The sequence below is a fragment of the Notolabrus celidotus genome, chromosome 11 (assembly GCF_009762535.1).
Source record: "Notolabrus celidotus isolate fNotCel1 chromosome 11, fNotCel1.pri, whole genome shotgun sequence".
In the NCBI taxonomy this organism is placed as follows: Eukaryota; Metazoa; Chordata; class Actinopteri; order Labriformes; family Labridae; genus Notolabrus; species Notolabrus celidotus.
In genome coordinates, this window is record NC_048282.1 from 27,759,400 (window position 1) to 27,777,027 (window position 17,628).

Below are 17,628 nucleotides of genomic sequence, written 5' to 3' on the forward strand. Positions count from 1 at the left end.
TATATCGAGTTTCATTCCATATATTCAGACTTCATTCCATATATTCAGACTTCATTCCATATATATCGAGTTTCATTCCATATATTCAGACTTTCATTCAATAAATTATTTCCTGAACGGCTTGCCATATATATATATATATATATATATATATAAGGATTCGGCATTAGCAGCATCACAAAGCTACATTGAACCAAGCAATGTCGTGTTATTGGTTTCTCAGTGTGTGTGTGTTTTTACATAACATTATGACAATGACAAAGCACGAAAAGCACGATTCTCTACCACTTCCCTGCTGTGACTTTTACATTAACAATGAGGTGTTACAGAGGAGGAACAGTCCTGTCAAGTCTTCGACAGGCATTGTAAAGAAGCTAGCAACCACCATTGTGCTTTCCAGCATGTTGTTTACAAGTAACAGAGGCGTGTTTAATACTACAAATTAATAGTAAAATAAGTGATCTTTAAATTTAGGCAAGCTCGTGACTTCTGAAAGCTACAATGACAGCTGTTCAGAATTTACCAGCTGTTGATGACAAGCTAATTAACACTGACTTTAAGAGTCTCCAGAACATGCTAGCAAATGTCTAGTAATGCTGACAATAAAGGGATAAAAGCAGTACGAACAGGGCTTATTTTTTTGTTGTATAACAGGGTGAAGTAGATACTAAGCTGGCTAAAGTACTATGTTGTGGAAGACTCTCTCCCATTCATCCTGCATTACAGTGGTCCGCTTCTTGTGCAGCACATTCTAGGAAATTTGGGGAAGCGAGCTGAGCTTGCAATGCCACTTACTGACAACTTTTCTCCTTTATAACGCCAAAATCATTAATACAAAGAGGTGAATTAAATAGACCTTGTGAGGAGCCAGTTATATTGAAGACTAGGCATTGAGACTCCTAAATTCAAATGAAGCAGTAGAGGTGGGCGGCATGTCACTTGGTAGGTTGCAGCGGGTCCTGACTTTAGAGAAACATTTTTGGACAGTGGCAAAGAATGTAAAGATACATTTCATTCATGGTTCACCCTTCAGTTAACAGTTATACTAAAAGTTCACAAGAATGGTGAGTAATGTGAACCTGATCTTAACCTTTTTGTTTCGAGTTTCTAGAATGCTAACTTTCAAGAGCTAGATAAAGAGCAGGACAAGCAGAGCACACCGGCATTGATGCAATTGACAGGACCTGCAATCCTGTGAAATAATGTTGTTAGCTGATGACAAACTCCTTTCCATTGGAGCTCAGGCTAAGCCATTACTAGATTGTTTGCTTGGATGCAATTTTATAACCTGGGTTAGAACAAACAATACAATGTTTATTCATTTCTCACAATGTTGCTTTTGCGCTTTTATTGAAATGTATGTATTATATATATTATATATCAATCAATATATGTATTGATTTATTATATTCACACTTACCAACCTGTTGTTACAATAATATCATATACTCTTATAATTATTGTTGTTATTGTTATAAATATTATTTATTTATTTATCTTTTTATGTTTATATTTTATTTTCTGATCTTGTACGGGTGGAGGTAAACTACAGTAAAAAAAACAACAACAAAAAACATTGTTTTATAATGGTTTGAACCATTGAGAAATGTATCTTATGAATGAACAATATTGACACAATAAAGTATATACACAGTGGGTATGGAAAGTGTTCAGACCCCTTCACTTTTTCTGCATTTTGTTGTGTTACAGCCTTATTCCAAAATTGATTAAAATCATTTTTCCCTCAACATTCTTCACAATACTCCACAATGAAAAAGTGACAAATGTTTTGTAGAATTTTTGCAAATTAATTAAAAATAAAACACTCAAATATTGCATGCACATAAGTATTCACACCCTTCCACTGTATAAAAGAAAATTATTGAAGGCTAAAGAACTTCAGACCAAATTCTCGAAAGCCTTGTATCACTCTTCCTGCAGCCTCGTGCATTCTGCTTTAGAAATCCAAAGCTTGTCCAGCTTAGTGGACACTGTTCAGCCTTGAACACTTTGTGCTAAATACTGAATACGACCACACATATACCTCAGCCACTTCTTCTCTTAGTTTAATGTGAAATGTGTGATGAAATCTCAGGTACAGTAAAAGCAGTCGTGCATCAGAGGAAGCTCATGCAACACCTTGAGCTTCTTTCCCCCACAGATTGAAAATATACTGCTAACTTACTTTCAGGAAGTATCTCTCAAAACATTTCCAGAGCCTGATGAAAGCTTTTGATATCTCTCCCGCTGCATACAGTACAGATGTATATTATTTCTGTACAGTTCTAATGAGCATCATTACTCCACCGCTGATGCAGTGCCAAATGAGCTCATTGAATATTTTAAAAGGCGCAGTTATTTAAAGCAAGTGATTTGAACATTAAATCTGCATCAAAAATCTGCTTGAGACTCGCATCACAGCAATTAAGCATATTTCCCAAGCCCATTAGCAATTAAAGGGATGTTACTGGAGGGAGGGGGTGCAGATTAAAGCACTTTCAGAAACTTCAGGGGAACACAATATATTGGTAGACTCTGTATGAAGTGATAGGGTGAAAAAAGCTCACAACAGAGGACAGGAAGCTGAGCTGCTTTAGTCTCAGCCTGAACAGATGGTAAGCGCACACAGCCTCACTAAAAAGCAGCCACAAGAACATTTTTGAACAACCTACTAAGATCTTTACCACTGAATCTGGCTGAGAGCATGGTGAGCCCCCTTGAATTCAGAGCAGCTTCCAAACACAGAACCCCTGCCAAGATATTCTCCCATCTCTCGCACATGCCACATTCTCCCTACAAAAACACATCACGTCTTTATTTCTCCTCCCAATCCCTGTTTCTTTTGATTCCCGGAGGAGATCAGAGAGGGGCCTTTTGCAGTGGAATTTAATTTCTTGAGTCAATGCTAAGAAGTGACTGTGTTCTATTAGAGGAAGCACACTGTTCAGGACTATCGGCTTCGTCCAGTGAGCAAGAAATCTCGCCAACATAAACACGATAAGCTCTGCCTGTCCCGGTTCTTGACAGAATGCTGAAATTGTGTGATTGTTGCTGCAGAGAAAATCCCTCAGGTGAAAAATACAACACAGGGAAGAATCACTGCAGCTCCCACTTATTTGGCAGATATGGAACTAGACACGTCACGGCAGCACCATACAATACATGACAGCAGCAGAATTAAAAACACAACAAGAGAGAGGGATTTAAAACCAGAGAGACGCATTTACTAAGATATTTTTCTGAGTCCAGCAAGATTCTGCTGACAAAAAACTTCACATTTTAAAAAATCTGACCTCGACTTGTTTTCTTGTTTTCAGTATTTTACCAATGCATAAATATCCCAGAAAATCAGCAGCTGAAATACATGTTGCCAGAAATTATAACCACTAAAAGAGCATTCCTTCCCTTTTAAAGGATGACATAAAAGATACTGCAGAGACTCTAAGTGATGTAAGTCATTCTTTAAAAAGCTTAAATGAAGTAAAAACAGCATGTCCCCATCAGGCAGAGATCAGGGGACGAGTAGTTGGAGCACATACCTATAAAGCTGACATTCACTAAGTGCAAGAGCAGTGTAATCATCTTAAACAAGATATCATTAACACCTACCAAACAACTCTGAACAACACTTTGTTTTCACTCTCCAGATCTTGCCCTATGACGTCAAACGAGTGTGAAAAGAAACAATAAAAAAAACAAAACAGGTTCACACTTTTCTTTTTCATCCAGGAGGAGAGAAGCACAGATTTAAAGTGAAAAATGTTCTGCATACTGCCAACGCGCACATAAAGTGAGCAAACTCAGGGGTCAGGTTTACCTCAGCCGGCTGTCACAGCCAGGTGTTAAATCGACAAGTCAGCTGACTGCTGCCAGTCCTCAGGGCGCAGACTCAACACAGGCCACACACCCTGTCAGGGCCTGTGTCTTTAAGTGCATCCCACAGGAAGACGTGCATGAAGCATGTCTACCTCCAACATCGAAGTCATCCAGTGCTCACAGTTCGTGAAGCCGTGCAATTTGTGAGAGCTATTTTAGCTCAAAACAAGACGGCCAACACAGAGACTCTGTGTGGACACAGCTCAGTGTGACGGTCTGGGACAACTGAGAGGCATCAGTCCAAGAGGCTGACATGCAACACGACCATGGATCATTAGCACATGCACACATTTCCCAGTTTTGCCTCCTCTCATGTTTGAAAGGGAATCAAGTTAACAAGGCTGTGTCTGACTGGCATGTTTGCCACACCACAAGTCATTTCCTATAAAGCCAAGCCTGCAGTGAAGCGCAACTCTACAAATGTGACAATAAAACAACACAAAGGGAGGTCATTACAAGTGCTGCGCTGGCCGCCCTCATCCTGGTGTTACCCGGCCTTGGACACGAGGATCCTTGTGTGGCAGAGAGAAAGTCGGTGTTGAGTTTCAGGAGTTGTTAGGGTCATGGGTGCAGACTGAACAGCTGTGCTCCATAGACAGGCTGCAGAGACAAGCAGGGAGCGCAGTAGTGGTTGGATCACGGCAGAGCTAAAGCCAACCACATCAAAGACCGCCGCTGTGTGAAGTGAAGGGAAGAGGAGGGGACGGCATCACCTCCACAGCAGCGTGTCTGCAAGTTACTGGAGCAAATATTGATAAAAGTGGACTGTTTGTGGAAGAAGTTTACTTTGATGTACCTCTGTTAGATGTACACAACATAAAGGGGGAACTTTTTCCCAAAGCGTTTATTCGCAAATTCAGATTGATGAAAAGTTGAAAAATAGAGTTCCAAATCGTTTTAGCTGCAACACATTCATGTTGTTCCAAAAGCTGTAGGTTTAGGATGTTTTTCAGGGTCAATTTTGGTTTATTCCTCCCAATCCACACGTCTCTTTATCTCAGTGGAGACGATCAAAGGCTGTGGTATTCATATGAGGTGCTTTGACAGACTGGATGAGCGACATTGCATGCACTTGTCATCCACATGACAATTCTTTTTAAAAAACATTAATTGCCATGAGTATTATTTAGAATTTAGGACACATACACAGAACAGAGGTGTACTTTGTGTGGAAAACTGTACATTTACATTAAAGACCTAAGGTACACTTAAGTGTCTTTATGAGATGCACAAGAATGTTTAGTTACATAGACACCAATTCAAAAAAGACTATCTTTACAGCATTAATAAACATGTTTACAGCCTGGTTCAAAAAACGGCTTGGCTCTTCGTAGCTAATCTCTCTATCGGCACACACTGTACGCGGGGTGAATTATTTTGTAACGCAACGGTTCAGAAGATATCAAGATTATGAGTTTTTGCATTACTGACTTAACTCCCAGACGGGAACACATAGCTGTTGGCTCAGAGGCTCAAAATCCGCCTCTTTAAGTCACAATCTGCCTGGCTGAGTTTTGCATTTCCAATATGGCTGCCGCCGCCAATTGGCTTCAAAACAGCGTTCAGGAACAGATGGGTGACGTCACAGAGTCCAACAGGACCATGACAAAGGCATCATTATGAGTCCCAATGGGGCTTTGACAAAGCATTAATATTTGATTACATGGGATGCAATGTTTTGGTTTGTTATTATTTCATTTAAACCAAATATTCCCTTGAAAATGATTTTGCTTTTTCAATTTGAGTGAGGAGCAGCATGGTGGTGCAGTGAGGTTACTGGTTTGAATCCCCGGTCGGGCATGTGCCTTTCTGTGAAGTGCAAGCGTGGGTTCTCTCCGGGTACTCTGGCTTCCTCCCACAGTCCAAAAACATGTTCACCAGGGTAATTGGTTACACTAAATTGCAAGTAGGTGTGAGTGTGTGCGTGAATGGTTGTCTGTCTTTCCATGTTTGCCCTGTGACAGGTTGGCAGGTTGTATCTTAAGTATAAAAACGCTGCTTTTTTATCGGACTAGGCAGGACCTGTTTTTAAAGAGACAGGAGCAGTTTGAGGACAGGTAGTCAGTGCTGGCCCATACACACTAATACACTGACTCATGCAGTCTAACTCTTTCTCCTTTAAAGCAGCTTCCACTCTGCCTTCTTCATCTACTGTCGGGAGATATCAAGCATGAAAAATCAGGACAAAAAAATATTGCATCAGCAAAAAGAAAAAAGTGTGACCACATTTGAAGTTAAACCATGAAACACATTACAGAACATCATAAAATCTGGTCAGTTAGCTTCCTAACTGTGCGGCACAGAAGCCATAGGATGATCACAGAAGCTTCGACAGCCACAAGTCTGAAATAACTTGAGCAAGCAGAAGCTGAGATTACACACCAACTAAGAGTTTCCTGCTGGAGGCAGCTTCTCGCAGAGTTCTGTAGTTAAACTAAGAACAGAGGGAGTTAAAGCTTTTATAACAGCAGCATGTGAAGACAAGCCAAACTCTGAAGACTGCACTCGCCATCTACTGCAGGGACTTCTCTCAGTGACTATTTTGAGATAAAGTCACTTCAGTTCAACAAGTTTGACTTCCATCCCATCTAGTTAGTTATCCCTCCAGAGTTCACCTCACTTGGTTCTTCCTTTTCTTCAAACTGTTCCAAGCAACACTATCAGGTTGTATTTATAGTTTCTAGTCGTTCCCATTAAACAATAATTCGCTTTGTGATCTCTGACTAGAACTCTGGGTATTACTGCAGCACTGGAGGCAGATCATCTTTTGCAGGAGACAAGTGAGAATTCATGAACAGATTAGTGTTGCTTGTTGCTGTTGGTATGGGAAATATTTCTCAGAAAGTATTTTTGCTAAGCCTGTGATCATCAGGACTATTTAAAGTAACAGAGTGCCAACTGTGGAGGGTGAATAACAACCGTGGAGCTGCTGAGATCAAGGCAGATGTTAGGTGTCATTGTCACAGGAATGTGTTTTTTGTTACATGAGACTGCATGGAGCCTTCCTGCTGAATGTATAATTAGTTTACTCAAAGTATGTATGTAAATATACTGTGTGACACATCCCTCATTTCATTATCTCCCTGTTTTCACAGATCCCTCAGGTGAGCTACGCCTCCACAGCTCCAGAGCTGAGTGATAACACCCGCTATGACTTCTTCTCCCGGGTGGTGCCCCCAGACACCTATCAGGCCCAGGCCATGGTGGACATTGTCAAAGCTATGCGCTGGAACTACGTCTCCACTGTGGCCTCAGAGGGAAACTACGGGGAAAGCGGTGTTGATGCTTTTATTCAAAAGTCTCGAGAAGACGGTGAGTGTTCTCGCTCTGTAAACAAGACCCACTTAGAGTGTTTCCCTTTGACTGGATGAGCAATTGTGTTTTATTATTTTTTTAATCCAGTAAGAATACTCACAACATTAACACACCAGTTTAATTAGAAACTTACTGATCAGCTTGAAAACACTTCACAGGAGAACACCAAACCTAATCTAAGGGTAGGTATTTGAAAAGGGGAATTGAAGTCTCTTCAGCGCTGTGTTGAACGGCAAACATCCACTTAGATTTAATGAAGTAAATATTCAGAAATGACTAACACTGTTTTTGTATGCTCCTATTGGCAAATAAAACTGCAATAAGTTGTTGAAACTAGACAAGCAGATAGAAAATCTTGTAATAGTGCTCAAATTACTTGAAAGCTAGCCAATATAAAAATAAAAAACTGTTTTTGGCCTGGTCACTTTATTAAAAGACTTTAATGACTCTGGAAATACGGAATTCAGGGTCTGTGCTTGTAAAGGAATAAATCTATCATCAGTCTAATTTAATACAGTAAAATTGTTGTCAATCGACGACTACATAAGTGAACTTGAACATTCAAAACAGAGGGAGTTACTGTTTTAACACATGTTGTCAGGAACAAAACTTTTGGTCTGAAAGTGCAGTCCCAAAGCGCTTTGAGCTGGCTAGTTCTAACTTTGCAAGGTAGATAGCAATATAATTCTATACAATACAGTTCAGTATGATACAATGCGATACGTTACAGTGAAGTACGATACAACACGATGAGATACAATACAGTGCAGTACGATACGATACAATACGAAACGATACAGTGCAGTATGATACAATACGATGCGATACAATACAGTGCAGTAGGATACGTTTCGATACGGTATGATACAGTGCAGTACGATTAAAAACGATGCGATATAATAGAGTACGATACAATACAATATGGTACGATAGAGTCCAGTACGATACGATATGATGCGATATGATACAATACCGTACAATATGATACGATACGCTGCAGTACGATACGATATGATGTGATATGATACAACACCGTACAATACAATACAATACTATATAGTACAGTATGATGCGATACAATACAATAGGATTCAGTGCAGTATGATATGATACTATAGGATATCATATGATAGAGTGCAGTGTGAAATGGATACTGTGCCCTTTAATCTCCCAGTAGGACAATCGGTCTTGGACTGCAATGCTGCATACATGTAGCTGATATGATTCATACTGAAATCAAACTCTGCCATGAGCTACAAACTTTTATCTTCAGAAGGTAGTAGCATCCTCTAAATACAGTAGAGGTAAGTGAAGGAAACTGAATCTCAATTCCAGATATTGAGAAGTAGTGACAGCGTGTCAATGAGGTTACCCAGATAACCTGGAGCATCATAAGAAAACAGTAGTACAGTGTCAGGAATACAGTCTTTTTGGCACACGCTGCTGCCGGCACACACTCCGCCTGACCTCTGACCCTTTCTAAAGCTGGATGTAATCACTACAGACATGTCCAGTACTCTCTGTGCCACTGTGTCCCCTTCCTTTGCTGCCAGCTCTAAGCTGCTGCCCATCACCAGTCGTTTTGGAGAAGCACCAGCAGCAGATCACTCTGCAGAGCCTCCTGCAGAGCCCCCAAAGTCTGTCCAACTCAGCTGTCTATTTGCCTGACAGACCATACAGAGGGGAGTAAAAACACAACAATACAATCTTAGTATGACTGGGTAGTTTGTTTCGTGGTTTAAGTATCTAGACAGTCGATTCTTAAAAATATTAGTTCTAAGAATTTATAGATTTCCACAAAAAGGACGGATATAAAGAGGACAATAGTTTTAAATACTCAAAGGTTTTGCCACAAAAAGTGTCCAGGCCATGTCTTATATATTCCCAGTAGACAAAATAATCTCTCCAGCTCTCACATATATTTCACCTGCTACCTCCCTGCAACTTCTCTCTTCTTAACCCAACACCTCAAAGCAATCTCTTCCTTGAAGGAGAGCTCTGTTTCTTTTTGAAGAACCAGGGTTAACGCTTGAAAGAGGGATTCTATAGGGAGAAAGGTATAAAAGGACCCTTCCAGCACTACACGCCCCAAAAGCTTATGCTGAAGCCAGTACTCGACTCTAGGCCGAGATGATTGACTGGATCAATTCCAAAGCTGTTTGTACCTCTTAGTCATCTAGATCTTATATATGTTGATAAAAGAGGGCCCAGGTTTAAAAATATTGGAATACTGGAGAAAACACTTCAATTTAGAGGTAAACACATTGAAACAAAGCTGTTTTTGACATTGAGAAGTCAAAAAAGTAACTTTAATGCAGTTTGAGACTCTCAGTCACCCTGTCAGCTCACACCTGCAACACACAGATGTCTCTGGAGATGCTGTTCTCTTTTGCTCAAAACGTCTCACTCTGAACCAGGTGAAGAATCCCTGAAGGTGCCTCCAGTGCATTCCTTCTTAAACTCTGCAGTGCCTTTCATTAAATCAAGCCCTAACTGAGTCATGAATGCTTAAAGCCCTGCAAACCTTCTCCTTATCCCACCTGTTCTATCTCCAGATACAGAGATCGTTTACGGTGTGACGGGTTCTTATTGCATTCAATGATGTCATATCATATTAAAGCGTGCCTCCAGAGCACAAACCTGAAATAGAAAGGTTTTGTAAGCATCCAAAGGGGAATTGCAGCATGTGTGTTGCATCAAGTCCTCATGTCATGTATTGTTAACTGGAGGTGTGTGAATTAATATCACAAAAAGCTAAAGTGGAGCAGAGAAGACTTCTTTTCAGAGAAGATCAAATCTCGGTTTTATGGAGGAAACTATCTTGATTGGCAAAACTGAAAAAAACACCTTTTAAAATTAAATTATCAGATTGAGATGGAATACTGTCACATGTGTAAATGAAGCACTTGTGGTATCAGTATTTAAATACCATAAAAATCAAAACAACCTGCAGTCTAATGGATGGATGATGCATCTTCTAATGGGCATACCATTAATCTGTTTTACAGAAGCATACTCTCAGGGATTATAAGACAATCTTTTCTGGCTCCACGTCTTCGGACATTACCCCTCTTGACACTATATCTCTTGGCTGTTTTACAGTTTTCTACTGCCTGCCTCATTGATAACTGTGATCTTAAAAATGCCTCGCTGTTGGTTAACTTCTCCTATTTTTTAAGTGACTGTGTTCACCACGTCTCTTCATCTTTCCCCCCTGGCTCCATAGCACTGAGTCACAGCTGGCCTCAGTCATGAGGGATTCATTTGCTTAACAGATAAGTGGCACTGTCTGTTGTAACAAATATGGACAATTAATTACTAAACCCCAATTCTCAGAGGATCACACTTTTTTTTTAGATGTTTTTCAAGGGAGAAAACCTGTCCTATTTTCTAGTAAATACAGTGAATACATGTATAAGCATCTGAATAGTTCGCATTGATGTGACCAGAAATAGACACTATATCAATAGTTATATGAGGAGAAGGACAATTCTGGTGAACCCCAAAACATTTAAGCAACTCACCCAAAAAAGTAATAATAATAATGGTAGACTTACAGTCAGCTAGTGGAGAAAATATATAAAATCAAAATATTCCAGATATTTTTCTGTTTTTTTTTCCAGTGTTTGATTTAATGAATGCTTTCTGAAATTTCAGAGAATGTCAATTAATGTTACAAAACTACTTTAAAAACAAATGTCTGCCCATAGCTTTAAGAAAAAAAACATTAATAAACAAATTCAGGCATTCTAGGAAAACATCAATAATTTTGCAGCACACACACACGTAGCTTTACAATACAGTTCTTTAAAAAGGCAAGACAGCCTATAACAGTCAACTCAATCAACCAATGGCAGTCTGTTGACTTAGAGTGATATTGATCACATGAGAAATACAGTACAGTGTGACTCGAGGCCATGTTTAACTGACCCTTCAGCTTGAGTATGTAAATCGCATCAGCCTCATCACTGCCTGCTTTGATCAACGTTCCCTGAATATCAATAAGACTGATAAGACATGAAGACTGCAAGAAGAGGGGGCTGCTAGTTTGGAGAATACATGCTTTTATAAATAATTCAGAGGACTCGCAATATTTAGAAAAAGAGAGGCACAACATGTTTTCATCTGATTTTACATGTTCTCATTTCCCTGAGACTTGTTTAACCACCTGACATTTAAAGACAGCATGTCAGGCAAACAAATGTCAGCCTTGCATGTAAAATCATTGTTCAGAGACAATCACCACCACGCTCTTCTTACTGCTTAAAAATTGCAAAACTAAATTTGGACAAATATCTGTCAAATTAGTCTGTCTGCAGCCCCTCTGAGTCTGACATCTCATGGAATCACATTTACATATGTCTGTTTACACCTCATTGACGTACCGTTTGATTCTCTGGTCCTATCCTTCAGTTCAGGCTTTGATAACAGGAGGGAGACTGAAAAGCAGGCAGCTCTGTCAAAATAAAAGCCACAGGTATTTGGCTGCTAAATGGGTTCTGCAGTCGTCTGCTCACATAGTAGAACAGCCAGATCAGAAGCGGCCAAATGTTCTATCTCATTAAGCAGCAAAAGGCCACACTGAGCTGCAGACTCAGCCACCTTCAGCCACAGTGGTCCTATTTTTACTTCTCATGAGCTGATCTTAATAAACTGAGCAGGGATGGCGACCGAAGCCCAGTTCCAAAAGTCTAATAATGTTTGAGCTCATTAATTGAGCTATCAAGTCTAGTGAGTCCTTTGACGTCTCAAGTCAAGTCACTTCATTTCAATCAAATCACTGGTGCACAAACATACATCGAAAAGTGTCTAGAAGGCTTTTGGAGAAACAGCTTGTGTTGCATATAATTTCTTGCAAGGGGCAACCTCCACATCCAAGGACACTAGTAAACTTTGTCAACTCCAGCTGCTGCTGCAGAACATTCATCCTTCAAATCCACTCAAAGCAGCCATGGTAATCTTGCCAAACTTTGAAAGCTACTGAAAGGGCAAGCTCCACGTCCAAGGAAACTATAATGACTCATCAAATTCTGTAATGACTCATCAAAAACTGTTTTCAAGTTCAAATCTCCGTCAACTCCAGCTGCTGCTGCAGGACACTCGTCCTCCAACCCCATCCAAAGCAGGCGTGGTAATCACACCCAACTTTGTAGCATATCTGGTTAGTGAAAATGGTAATCCAACATTGAAATCTGTGTTGAAATCAATGGGTTCAAATCTAGTTAGCTAATCGAATGAGGCGACAAAAGGTTTCAATGTGATGCGTTTAAGGCAAGCAGCAACGAGAATTGAAGCCAATAAAAACTGCACTTTTTTGAGTGTCCTTTTGAGGCTGGCTCCAGAAGTACCGGAAACCGCATACACACTGATTCCAAAAAGACGATCTTTACAGCAGAAATAAACATGTTGGCTCATGGATGGATCTGCATACACTGTATGGGGGGTGAATTTTTCATAATGCAGCAATTTCGAAGATATTAAGATTGCCAGTTTTCCATTATGAGAGGCACAGCTGACTTGATTGACAGGTGGGAACACTGTAGCTGTTGGCTAGGAGGCTCAAAGCCCGCCTCTTTACCTTGCTCGACAGCAGTTAAGTTGAGTTCAGCATTTCCAATATGGCTCCCGCCGATGATTGGCTGTAGAAACAGATGGGTGACGTAACAGATACTACTTCCATTATGTATACAATCTATGGTTTAAGGTCAGGTCGGTAAACTGATAAGAGATAGTAAATAAAAAATTATCATTTTTACTACTCTAAGATAAAAGTTGTGTTGAAGGAGTTCCTGTCACGTTCACTGTTTTCATTGAAGGACAGAATTGTATTGTTTTGTTGAAAAACAGTCGCTCTTGGTGACTCCACACTGCTTCTGGTTTAATTATTTTGTCATTATCTTCCCCACATTTCCACACAGCCATGCTAAGGACCTCACTTATTGAGTTCTGACAAACACTGCACTTTTTCAAGCAATACATCATATCTCAATAGAACATGTCAATAGAATATATTGTGGTTGATAAGCACTTATATTGTAAGTGGTTCTCGCTGCTAACAGAATGCCCACACAAGCTATAAGCTCATCCCAACAGACCTGGTAAATAATACAACCAACAACGGGAGCAATGTTGTCAAAGCAGAGCAAGTCATCAAGAGTGGGAGGTATTTCTATTCTATTTTGGGACTCCATCTTTGAGATCAGTGCTTCATTTCTTCTTCAAGACATTTTCCCCCAAGATGCTAATGCTAAGAAGAAACAGACTGACTGCTGTGTTGACTCACACACCGTATGCTTGTGAGGTCTAGATGTCAACAGAATGCAGCTGGTGTTTCTGTGATGGATGGATTCAATGATGCAAAGTCTACAGCTAACCCAGGCTCATAAAGGGACAGTATGATGTTTAATTTGGCTTTCGGTTCCCAATACTTTGGTTTACATTTTTCCTCCAATTAGTCTTTAAAAGGAACATTAAATTGCAAAGTTTTAACATTTAAAAAATATTCTCATTGTTCAAATATCCAACAACTCTTACTGTTTGTCAATTTAACTCCTGGCAAGGGGACAGTGAATAAACAAACCATTAATGGTCCAAACGGAGTGCATCCTTTTTTTTTCAGGGTAATTGTTTCGAATCCTATTGTTTTGGGTCAAATCGTTTCGAAAGGTAAAAGCTTGTCTTGGGAGGTTTCTGAGTAGTAAGTGTTGAGAGGTTGTGTTAGATGCCCCATGACACAAGGTGCTTGTGGCGAGAGTATCTGGTATCATTTGATCCCCACTCACTGGGCTTTCAAGTGGAAACTGAATTAAGCTGGACACTTACCCTGTATTTGATCAGACGTGTTGGACTTGGGTATCTGAAGCATGGAGTGGAAATAATCTGGCACTGAGGCGGTCGATATCTCACAGGAAGGTTGCAAATAACCTTAAGTATTTCTGGGAGCACACCTGAACTCAAGCTGAGCAGGGTAAGAATAACAATTAACAAATTTAAGCAGGGGCGCATTTTTCAGCTTGCATACTTTGTTTTTAGAGTATTGAACAGGGTGAAGATGGATTAAAAGATTTCTTTAAAAGACAGACAAAAAACATTAATGACTGTGTTGCGCCCACTGTGCCCACATACTGCACGCTTCCCACTCTGCTGTTCGTTCAAATGAGTCGCAATGAATGTTCAAGCTCAAAACAAAGACAATGTGTTCGTGACAGATGGCATGTCTGACAAAAAGTCTTCCTCAGTTTTCATTTTAGACGCCTTTTCACACCACCAAAAGCCAAGCTTTTATTCTCCACGTATCAGCCTCCAAAATGAATTGTAACAGCTTTTTTTATAATGTGTTCCTCAGCTGTGATGAATCAGAGCATAACAATGCAGTGATGCATCAGCGCCAACATATGTCATTTAGAGGTGGAATTATCATCATCTAGTTTTTTTTTCTTTCTTTTTCTTTTAGCTGAGCTTTGCACTGGATTTCTTTCAAAATGCTCAACGTTTCTTTGGATAAGAGATAATCTTGTTCTCTGGTTTCTTTCTTAGAGCCATTTTTAAAGGCTGAAAGATGCCCACTCTGCTCTGAAAAGAAAGTTTTTACACTTCATGTTTAAACATCTTCAAGTGCTTTCAAAAGGGGCCTGGAATTTTCAAAGATGCTGCCAATTCTCTGTTGTTCCAGAGGAGCTTTGTTTTGACTGTGAAGCCTTAATTATGTTCACTTAGTTTTAAGTCACCAGTGATTTAAACTATAGCATGATTATCACAATTAAAAATTAATTACCTGTTTGTAAAAGTTGTCATTTTCTTGATTGAGAAGGTCATAACCTCAGTTAGAGTGTGCAGCCATGCTATGGGTTTAATGCAAGTGTAATGCTTTTTGTAAAGCAAGCCAAACTGCAAATACAAATACTTCATTATTTAATCTTAGTAGCACCAGACTAAAAGTCAACACAACACACAAGTTCAGGTAGACAACAATCGTTGACGCTGAACTCTATGGCATCTATCTTTTGTGACGCCTCAGCCCCTGAAAATCAATCGTTTTATGATGTGTAGCATGACCTAGTGAATGGCATTCAAGGCCACATCTGAGATACTTCAAGAACTCCTGACAAAGCATATTTGCTTGACAACAAAGAGTGCTTTGTACGCATAAAAACCCCCCAAATGAAATGGCGAAGCGAAAGAAGAATGATTGAAGTTGGAGCTGCGAGATGGAACAATGAGACAGTGAGAAAATTTGTCGAGCTCTGGAAAAAAACATCCCTGCCTTTATGATGTCTCACAAGGGACTACCTGGACAGACTGAGAAAAAAAGGAAATGTTGACGGGAAATGGACACTGTTCAACAACCTTGTGAGTGACTGGGTAGCATTTCCAGGTGTTGATTGCTGGGCCAATTTTCCTTCCAACATCATAACATTGGTCGTAATGATCAGCTGGTCACCACTGTGTAATCTCTCATGTCTGTCAATCAAGTCATGGCACAAATTTATGACTCTTCGGTCACCTAATCTGACATAGTGACCATTGTAACAGACAAAAGAAAGTGTATGTCCTTGGCATAAGTCATGACTCTCAACTGTATATAGGCACTAAAGCAAAAGTGAGGGAATAACTCAGTCATAGGGATTCATCCACATGGGACCATGACTAGGTTTTACAAAATGTATTTAAATATGTTCTATAGTTGCCAAGATACTAGGGATGTAAATTTCAAGTATTTTCTGTGATCAATCTTTGGAAATGTTAACAATCAATTATCGATTAATCATTAAAAAACAAGTAAACGCTTTCCATGTCAAAAACAATGCCAAATGCATTTTTTCACCTGAATCCAATTTTCCTTCACGACACAATGTGTATAACTGACAGTATTGAACAGCTACAGATCGTATTGAGGTGTTCATAATATTAAACACACTGAATATCAACTTGTGGAGCAGGCTCATAATCTCCCCGGACACAGTAATATAAGGAAAGGCTCAAATTTCAACAAGGGAACTGAACAGAAACATATTTCAGACTCACAGTGTCCAGTTTTCTGCCTACTCGTTCTTATTGAGAAAAATCAGCATATGAATGCGGTCAGGTGTCAGCCGGGAGCGCGACTGGGTCATAATCAGTCCGGCGGCAGAGAAAAAAGCGCTCGTTGAGACCTGTCACTCAGCCACAGCCCCCAGCTGAGCGTCTCCGCTGTGCGCAACACCTTCAGTAAGCTGATTCACATCGAAACGTGCTTTGAACTTAAACATCTCCCTGATAGCTGAGTGTAATATGAGACCACATGATGTTTGTTCTACGTGATAGAAAATCGACACAAGAAAGTGTGTTTGAGTAGGTTCTTAACAATCAGTTAATCGATACTCAATTAATTGTTGACATCCCTACAAGATACCTAATGAAAAACTAGAAACTATTCACCACATGATGACACAAAATTAAAGTTAAGGGACTATCATAAGCATTATGGTTTGTCAACTGGGGACCAAGAATAGCTGAAGCAAGTTTCATTGTAATTTTTGCAATGGCTGTGAAGACAGCGCAGCAAAACTGCAAAAATATGTCTCAAGAGAAAGTCAGGGAATTACCAAAGTCAGGGTAAATCCTCTGATGACTATGAATTTGTGATAGAACACCAACTGCTGTTGATGCATATCAGATTGGATCACAGTGGTTAACCAACAAACCCTCAAACTATTAGACCCAGATTGATATTTTTTTAATCTTGCACTGTAGGGGCTAAAATGTTGGATCAGTTTAAAGCCAGAGTCTGTACTTTCTTGTAACCATCTTGATCGTGTGCTGTATAAATGTGCATAGCAATCTGAGCAATAGATAGGATTCACATTGCTTACAAAAATACAGACCAAGCAAAAAATGGTGTTGGTCAAACTACAAATTTTGTTTTAAATACAAGAGAGGTTCTGCCTCTACACTTGTTTTTCTTTCCACTGGACGACGACACGGCAGATCCAGAAAAAGGATCCTCAGAAGAGAAGCTGCAGAGAATGAAAGAAAAGCCTAAATGTTTAATGCTACACCATGCAAGCTCCGCATTCACATCCTGCTTGAATTGGTCTCCAAATTGTGCCAGGCTCAGAATTTAAGCATACGAATTGCAATACAGCAGATATATATTTTCATCTGGGTCATAACATCTATCAGACTGCCCCTCTGGATTCAAACTGATGTATAATTAAGAAAGATGAATACAAGAAACCACAAGAAAAGAGGGAAACAGCTGTTTTGCTGTGTGATGTCCTGCTGTTGTCCTCGCCGCTCAAGTTGTTGCTCCCTCAGTAGATTTTCTGTTTATTCTTCTCGGTGAAGAGCTGCTGTGCCGTCAGTGTCCTTATTAGACAGTGCACGCTCCTCTCCTGTAATGCTGCCTGACGCCCCGTGTCATTCTCTTCCCACCTTCTAAAAAGTAGAGGGATATGT

General features: G+C 39.9%; 1 protein-coding gene and 1 long non-coding RNA gene across 2 annotated transcripts in view; one reads left to right on the forward strand and one right to left on the reverse strand.

The window, feature by feature from the left end:
* Positions 1–17,628, forward strand: part of LOC117820909 (metabotropic glutamate receptor 4-like) — a 175,706-nt gene that overhangs the window by 89,978 nt on the left and 68,100 nt on the right. Inside the window, exon 2 of the mRNA XM_034694856.1 lies at positions 6,972–7,188. Coding sequence (XP_034550747.1) covers positions 6,972–7,188 — 217 coding nt within the window. The remainder of the gene's footprint in view (positions 1–6,971; positions 7,189–17,628) is intronic.
* The window catches only part of LOC117820910, a 158,610-nt gene that overhangs the window by 70,049 nt on the left and 70,933 nt on the right, over positions 1–17,628 (reverse strand). The gene's annotated exons all lie outside the window — the stretch shown is intronic.